Raw genomic sequence first — 9,404 nt, forward strand, 5'->3', positions numbered from 1 at the left:
AATTGAGAAAACTGAGAAGCCATTTCATAACAATCACTGTCCTAAACAAAAAGTTATTGATAGGTCTCCTCAGGCCTTTAGCAATTATTGAAAATGTACAAACGTTCTGCCCTTGATCTTTCTCCAGATTTATGGCAATGTGTCCTTTGGACTGAGCCTGCACCTCAAGCTATTAATTACTTAAGAGGATTTGGTGTGAAGTCTAATCAAGCAAAACCACAGCAAACTGGGAAACCAGTGATCAAGATTCAGCAAACACAACCGCCATTAAACCAAATAAAGTTGCTCTGGCGTTTCTCCTAAGAAAAGTCATATTCTATTGCAGCAGGTTGTGGCTTGCTGTGTCGGTGACAGATGAAAACTGTCAGTTCAGCTGATGACGTCGGACTTTACTCAGCAAATAGAAAAAACCTCCATCTTTGCCAAAGATACAGGGATTGGCAAGAGGAAGACCAAACATGACAAAACAATACCCACGTAATAATAATAATGCAATTTTCATTGAGATGACTAATGTTTAGAACTGTTAAATGGTATAAGGAGAATCAGACGAATGTCTGAAATTATTTAAAACTTGAACTTTGAACTTAAATATCTTTGAAGAAATATGTGATTTAGAGATATCCCCAAAAAGTAGAAGTAAAAAGAAAGACTGTGAATAATCTATTATTGAAAAAAGAGTTAAAAGGTTATTCTTGACTGAAGGGATAACTGGAAAAAACAGGATAAAGGTGACACAAATAATTTGCATAAAATGTTACTCAGTTGAAACCAAGTTCACCCTGACTTGTCCTGAGGCAACACACTAAAATGTATGTGGGGGCTAGATGCCAATGTTAATGAAACTATAAAAGGACAACAAGGTTAAAATGTCTATAATGCAGTAAGGTCGAAGTCACTGGCTCCTTGATATTTTGACTTTTCATGAAAGAGCTACAGCTTTTTAGATACATATTTACCTACCGTTTATAATTACCCATAACTGAATATACACTGAGTTAACATTTTATTAGGAACACCTAGCTTATTCAGTCTAATGCAACAATGCTGCAATAAATCCTCCCTAGGGCTGGACTGCATGCAAAAGGGGTTATAAAAAGATTTATTCCAAAAGGTACAGAGGACGCTTCACCCAAATCAGTTCTTATCCTTACACAGTCAAAACCTAGCACAAAGGACTTATTACCAACAGGACTATCTGTTGTCAGAGGCTTCCTCAGACATTCCTCATGCTATTTGTACTTTTGTAATAGGTTTAGTATTATTTAAAAGATATCACATAAGGGAAGTACTGATTTTTGTGTCTACATCATATTCAAATTCTTCTGATGTTTTGTTTCAGTTTCGTGGTGAGAACTGGTGCCGTTTATGTGCTGATTTCAACTGGATTTGTCACTGCTGCCACAGTGTCATTTTTAAGGGAAGACATTTTTATATAACCATTAAAAACAAATGTAACACAAAATGCGTGGGGGTGGTGTTTCTTTAGAAGATAGTGAGTTCGTCAAAGCTTATCCTCTGTACAGATAAAAGTTTTGTGTGTGGGTACAATAAACGGTTGGTTTGTCGTCCCCTTCAATGCCAGCTCACCTCCCTAAACAAAATAGTATCACACTGAATAGAGTTATAATCTCAAGGAACAGATAAAGGTGTTACTTCTTCTTTCAAAGCTCAGAGAATTCATCGGCTACGATTAGTTTTTTTGGCCTACCAGACATAACCCTCAGCGTCCAAACCTATGTCAAGTGTCAATTAAGTCAAGAAAGCAAAGAAAATACTAACAATGACAGGATGCAAGAGGAAAACTGACTGTCCAGTGCTGCTGTTCACTTCCGCCATGCCAGTCTGCCGAGGAAGTAGAACATGACTCAGAATAAAGGACTTAAAACACAGGATATTGAGATACCACAACCTGGGGCTGGAGGATGGATTCTTTGTCTACGTTATGCCAAAGATATTCAGTGTTTCTAAAGGTCATAAATTACTTCTCTGTATGAGCCTTTATAAGGAAACTTTTTGATATGACAGGCCATTGTGAAATGCAAATTGGCTAGCTCCATCCCCTGAATGGCTTCGTAAACCTATTTTTTTAAGCCGACATATTGGCTGTAGCATAAGTCAGTTGCTCTGGACATTCTCTGGAGGTTTTTCTCCCAGACCCCAAGTAAAAACTCATGTGAAAATACAACAGAAAAATGTCCCAACGTTTCTACCATGCGACAGATGCAATACTGAAAAAATTCCTGGAAATAATTCAAATATCTAAGGATGAAAAAGAGGAGCCATATGTCCAAAAGACGCCAAAGAAGATGTCAACTTGGTAAGACAATGAGATTCAAGACCTTTTGGTCAAACAAGTGCAGATGCTTGTGTTGATCTCCTGCCTCATGCATGCTAAGCCACCCCTCACTTGAAAGCTCCTGACATTTTCTTGTTGTTATGAAAGCATATGACCCGGAGAATCTCCTGTTGTATATGAGAAAGGCAAAGACCCACTTAAGTGAGGGAGCATTGTGGGATTGTGGGACACAAATGGAAAAGTGAGACATGTGTGGAGGTTTTTACAATTTCAAAATTTGGGATTTACCCCAAAACAAACTAAGGGAGAAGCTTCCCAAAAACTTGACCTAGAAAAATGTGAGAACAACACTGGCAGCAACAAGATGTATCACTCACTAACATGAGTCAAAGAGTAGAAACAAATAGGGGGTGTCTACTGATGATGACTGCAATGTCTACAATTTATTTAAAAATTTCAAGACCACTGTATTAAAGATATCACTTCCAACTATAAATTCACTTGGTGATGAGGCTGGAAGAAAAGGACAACATGGCAGGATGATTGATGAGCTAATTATAGACAACAACAGCAATAACAGCATAATTCATTACCAACACATCACCAACAAAATGCAGCTAATTTGTCAGGTCTGATAGCAGAAGGGAAGGGGTGGTGAGTCGACCACTTTCAATTTAAAGCTGATTTTAGTATTTTATAATCAAACAATACACCCTCACAACATTCAGCCTCCGAGAAGAACAAAGCCTTGAATCTGCAGCTCTCTGGCACAGTCTCAACTATAACTAAATATGATAAGCAGCACCGGGGAGGGTTTATTGTAAGGCTGCTATATTGGATTACATGGATCTGGTGCTCTGGTTTGTGGTGTCAGCGTACATGTAAAACTCTATACTGTAAAATAAACACCGGTTTTCTTGTCTAACAGGTGGTCTTTACACATTCTTTGTATCATTTGTGTTTTAACTTTATTGTAAACAGGCCATATTTATCCTAATTTAAGCACAGACAATATAGACAAACTGGGTCTTGCACATTCACAAAACACCTTGCTCGTACGTCAACCTTCTTAAATCAATCGATCATGTTTATAGGTACTAGTTCCAAGCATATGCCTCCACTATGTTGCTTCTTATTTACAGTGGACATACTCCTGCCAATGGAGATTCAACACACTTCACATTTTATTTTTTAGTTCAGAATCATCTTGCCCTGGAGAGAAACGCAAGGAGCGAACGTGAGATCTCACAAGTGCTTTTGGCTTTTCACAGACGAGTGTGAGAAACCCTGCACAAGATGACTGGACACATAAGCCTTATGAATCTCTTCATCTTTTGTTAAACAAGCAAGAGACTGTGTGAACTGATCGATTTCTTTCGATTTTGGCCGATGAGGTCAACATTGTCTACAGTTTCATCAACACAGATCCTACGCTGAACTACATTCATCTTTATGGACGGGACACAGAAACACAGAGAGGCAGAAATTCCGCTTAACAAAAGAGAACAAAATACTGCTGCAAGCTTTGACTAGAAGCTACAGTATATTGCTCACCACTAGTTTTTCTAAGTAATACCCTGCTTCACATTCATTGACCCAGAAAAAAATGTGTACCTAAACTAGGCCAAGCAGACACAACATATATGTAATATTTTAGAGGTTTCACAAGTTTGATGACTTCATTGCTGATCATAAAAGCTGTAAAGGTTCTTGAAACTGTCACACGTTAAAATCACAAACATATAACACATAAAGTACACATCTACAAATACTGACACACAATATATACAGTATGGCAGTATTAATATCACCAAAGAAAATATCAAGACACAACAATTAATCATTTAAATAATATTTCAGTAATTATTATTTCTATATTTTTCAGATATTAATTTTTGTTGAATATTTTCTTACTTTTTATGTATATAGGGTTTTCTACTAATATTCTACAATTATTTTGCTAATTTCTTTTTTTACTAGTTTTAATGATTTAGGTTTTTTATACTTTTTTTATAGAAATTATATTTCCGTAATATTTTTTATATAAAATATTTTTAATATTTAACTGTAATTTTATTTGAATGTCTTTTGGGATATTCTACTGATATTTTCAAACTATATTTATAACTAAGATATCTTTTGTCAGATATTTCATCAATATTTCTTTAATAGATATTTTACTTGTTTTTGCACTGATCCCAAAATTGCTGACAACAGCCGTTGTGTGCAAAGCAGAAATATTTACTAAGGATCGTGTGAAAAAAAAGAATGAACAAATTGCAATTTTAAAATCCAAGTAATTGCTCAAGACTTCATCAAACACACACACGCACCCATGCACACACAGCGTGTATGTCCGTAACAGGTTAAACCACTCATACATTGATTTGCTGTGGCCAAAACAAAGTCACAAGTGTGCAGTAAATACCAGAGAGGTGACATTATGACCTGACCCTGATTAGAGTTTTACTGGAGTTTGGTTTGCATTAATGATTAATTAAAGGGATTCAAAAGATGATAAGCAAAGAAAGTCACACCATGTTCCGGGGTGTGAGTAATCTGCATTCACTGGATCATTTGTTTTATAGGATGCACTGAATGAGTTTAGTTAAGGTTAACAGTTAACTTCTACTGGGAACATACAGTACCAGAAATCTTTATCTACCACCAGCTTTGTGTAGATTCATTAATTCAATGTAATAAAAGAGATATCCTTTTAAGAACTTCCCTGGCCATTCGACACTACAAATGCCACTTCAGTCAAAATGCAGGTACAACTCTTGAGTTCCTCAGAAGGATCTTGTAGTGAAACACAGAACGGCCAACCGGAGCAAAACAGCTTAAAAAGTGACGGCCTTTAGTGAACCTTTCAGAAACCTCTAATCAATTTGGTACTATTGGCTGAGCTCATATTGCTGTTGCATCCAGAGTTGGCTGCTGGGCATGCATTATTTAATTTCAAGTGTGTTAATCCACTGCATGCAAAAAACTGGAGTTTTAACACATTATAGCCTGGGGGGAAATAGTAGTTCTTCACATGATGATGTCAAAAGATGAAATAAGGAGACAAACAAAGACCAATATATCGTCAAGTGCAATTATACGGTTGCATCATTTGTGAAAAAAAACTAACTGAGCAGAAGCACGTCAATTAAACTTGTCTGAAATATGCAGAACAGGTTTGGGTCCATGTTTAACAGATGATGACAAGGTAAGGACTGATTTGGAGACAAAATACTATCTCTATCATGACTTAGTTATATCAATTTTTAAAAAAGAGTAATAGCAGATATAGTTTAAGCTTTATTTTGTGTTAAAAATACTGATTTGCATGCACCTACTGATTTCTTTATGATAGACGAGACTAACCCAACACAAAAAATCTATTTATGAAAAAAATAAACTTTATCAGATGTTTTCTCTGTACGGTATTTTGTCTTTCATCATCAGAGCGAGAACAAGCTTTCAAGGCACTCAAGTATTTTTGAGCACATGCCGCTGAGTTTGCTTAACACGGCAGTCAATATTAATACAGTGCTATTTAAGCCCAGGTTTACACACGGAGCAGCCAGAGGGTTAATGATTGACCAGGCTTTGGCGGGTGTCAATAAAAACATTTTTTTTTAAACCGTGTTCGTACAATTGTTAACCAGGTTTGATGGAACTTATGGGAAAAGCCATAACATTCTTCACCTTTGATGTGGAGCTGATGGGACGTTTTATGGCATCCACAAACCCCCAGTTCTTATGGTAGCATTCCTATTCTGAGAGCCATTGTTACTGAGTGTTTTTCCCTGAACTATTACAAATACGAGTTCCTCATAATGTTTGAATCACACAGTGCTACTGACAGAAGAATCTGTCTAAGCAGAAATAACGAGATTCAACAAAGCTGCACAACATAACCCTCTGTTTGTTGTGTCCATGCGAGAGAATCACTCCTTCGGATCCAGGCTCGTCCTATCACTTGTCAATACTGAGGAATTGAACTACTTCAACAACGAGGACAATACTATAGGATGGGGGTGGGGAAGGGGGGGAACCGGCCTTGTCGGCATGATGCAAAACTCTGTTCACCTCTCACACAGAGTCGAGTCAACTATCCTGACACACATACACAATAGTGTGATTAGTAAGCAAACAAAGTAGACTATTGAACATGTTACCATTGGTCCAGATCTAAAAGGGAATTTTGACTTACTCATTAATGATTAAAGGTTTTGGATAAAAGTCAAAAGAATCTGAATACATCAGTAAATAATATCGTGAGTTAAATCAAAACTGATCTCAGAGAATAGTCTTTAATCTTTTTCATTTCCAATTAGTTCTATTGCACTCGACTGGTCAGTTCATCTATTTGCTGTATATCGACTGGGATTCAATAGTGTTTCACTGCTTGATGAGTGATCGTGAAAATCTTAACCAATGTGATTATTATAAAAAGTTTGTTATGTTTTTACATCAGTGGGTTCTGGCTGATCAACAAGCCATTTTCTTTATTTTTCCTATCTGCACTTTTTTTTACAGAATAATCAGGGCTGTCCTTATCATGGAGGTATCCTCTGACAGTAAACTTTCATGTTCAACTGTTTTTCAAAGATGTCAATGCTTTGAGTGAAACATCCATTCACTCCCATTAAATTATAAAATGATGCTTAGAGTCATTATACAACTAGTGGTAAGAGAGAGAAGTTTTTTCTCTTCCCCTTTTCCCTGAGACGGTATAAAATATGATTTCCACTGTAATGTGTCTTGCATGGTTGGTTATAATTCTGAAACAACCATAAGTTGACTCCACAATGAAGCAAATGTTTTTTACACCTCTTCACTTGCATAGATTGGATGTGAACGGGAGAAGGTTAGCCACTGATACATTTCGGTATGTACTTGGATCAGGGGACAGATCCAGGAATTAGTTTTCAACATTTATGTGGATTTTTCAAGGAATAATTTGGAAATCTTGATTAAAAGAACAGAGGAATTGATATCTATTAGTGTGTGAAATTTGGCAGCTTTGGTGTCCTGACTGTGCAAGCTGTTTTCAGACATTACCTGCGGGTAAAATCTGGAAATTTCTGCGCATTGGGAGGTTTTCTGCACAGACACATTCACAACAGTAACAAATCCTCCAAATTATACAGGTGAGAGGTGGAGCAGCCAGGTGCAGCGGACACAGCCAGGAAGTGGCGTATTAACTCAGCTGCGTAGATCACCCCGACACCGTTGTCGGCTGTTATCGCCTCAAACTCTCGTCATCTTTGTCGGTGTGTCATTGCTTTTTCATTTTTGCATCTGTCGCGCATTAGAAACATCACCAGACTCGCTCACAGTGAATCCAGCGGGGGATCCCCTGCTGCATTCGCCCAACGAATTCTCCTGGATTTCTACGGACTTTAAACTGGTAGGTCAGACAGATAAAGTCCGTAGAAAGTGCATCTCACTCTGACATTTGCGATCACAACAGCACCTCCTCTGGAGAAAATACTGAGGACATTTGGAGTCCCGAGCAGGTCTGACAGCAGCCCCAGTCACTCCTCTGCCTGAGGGTTGCCTGAGGCTCCCACACCCAGGCTGGCACACTTTGTAGTTTGTGTTAATGGCAGGAGAGAGTGAGTGTTAGAGAGTGTAGTACTCTCAGGAGCAGAGTGGTGCCTCCGAGGGGGCTGGGGGGGCACCGGTGGACAAACAGCCCACAGAATATTTACGGCACTGCTTGGTTTTTTTAGCTGGCAGGGGACAAGTAAACTGGTCTAACCGGTGTGCAGGGAAAAAAATCTTCACCTTGCTTTGCTCAAGGAAACAACATTTTAGAACATGGGGAACAGATTGAATAGTGACTGACACACACACATGTTTGTACTTTATCTTAGTGAGGACACTCATTGGCACAATACGTTCCCCTTCCCCTAACACTAACCGTCCAAACTAAATGCCTGAACCGAACCCTTAAACCGAGTGTTGACCGTCAAACAGCCCCTTGGAGAAGTGTCCTCAGCTTCCAAAACTCACACACACACACACACACACACACACACACACACACACACACACACACACACAGGGCAGGTAGGCAGCGAGTTACACGCACACTCTACAGACAGCAGAGGGGGGAGAGGTGTGGTAGTTACCTCGGTGGTGGAGGAGGGCTCCGGGAGAAGTCAGCTCGAGGTCCCCGCTGAAGAGCAGCGAGGTGAAGTCAGAGGGCATCGCACTCCTTCGTGCTGCGGGGGAACCGGACACCAGCGGTCAGACCACAGCGCGAGCGGCTGGTGATGGTCGGTGGAGTCTCTCGTGTCGCTGTCACAGTGAAAAGTCAAGCCAGCCTCTGGTCAGCGCTCTCTCTCGCTGTCTCTCTCTCTGTCTCTCTCGCTGTCTCTCTCCCTCTCTCTCTCTCCTCACTGTGTTTACTTGTGCTCAACTGCGGCCGCTGTCACTCAGACCCTCAACGGCCCGGGCCGGCCCCGCCCACCTGGCTCCTCCCACAGAGCGTGTTCCAGGTTCCAGGGCCCCTCCAGCCAGCAGGAGACCCGACCCCGCGCCACGCCCACACACGTGACGCAACACGCAGAGAGCTACGCAGGGGTTGTTTACAAAGAGTCTGGATCGTAGATGAGCAAATGTGAAAAAGCTGCTTTTACTATGTGTCTCAAAGATATTTGAGTTTACCAGCTAGTTCAATCATTCCGTTATGTTTTGTTTGTAATGTACCTTTTTTACTCATTTGTCAATAGAAACATATTTAATATTGTATTTGTGCTCTAATGTTGTGCTTCATTCTTCTATCTTTATATATGCAGTCCACATTACGTTTATGTTTGTACTATCAACATGGCAACTTTCCCTTTTGTGGGACTGCTAATGGATTATTTGATTACTTGCCATAAATGCATCAGTTTATCTGCAATTTCTAACTTGCAAAATAATATTCTAGGAAATGTGATTGGGTGGCTAACCTATTTAAGACGGCTTATCATTATCACAAATGTCTGCCTGATGAAGGTCTATTACCCAAACATCACAGCATACTAACTTACTGATTGCAAGTTGGACAGTGTGCGGCAGCTCTTTTCACAGTTTTTTAAAGGATTATCTTATCCCATATTAT

General features: G+C 39.3%; 1 protein-coding gene across 1 annotated transcript in view; it reads right to left on the reverse strand.

The window, feature by feature from the left end:
• The window catches only part of nfat5b (nuclear factor of activated T cells 5b), a 32,357-nt gene extending 23,638 nt beyond the window's left edge, over nt 1–8,719 (reverse strand). The window contains exon 1 of the mRNA XM_020098913.2: nt 8,428–8,719. Within this exon, the coding sequence (XP_019954472.2) occupies nt 8,428–8,506 (79 nt within the window). The 5' untranslated portion in view covers nt 8,507–8,719. The remainder of the gene's footprint in view (nt 1–8,427) is intronic.
• Nucleotides 8,720–9,404: the final 685 nt, after the last annotated feature.

The sequence above is a fragment of the Paralichthys olivaceus genome, chromosome 1, assembly GCF_024713975.1.
Source record: "Paralichthys olivaceus isolate ysfri-2021 chromosome 1, ASM2471397v2, whole genome shotgun sequence".
Classification (NCBI taxonomy): Eukaryota; Metazoa; Chordata; class Actinopteri; order Pleuronectiformes; family Paralichthyidae; genus Paralichthys; species Paralichthys olivaceus.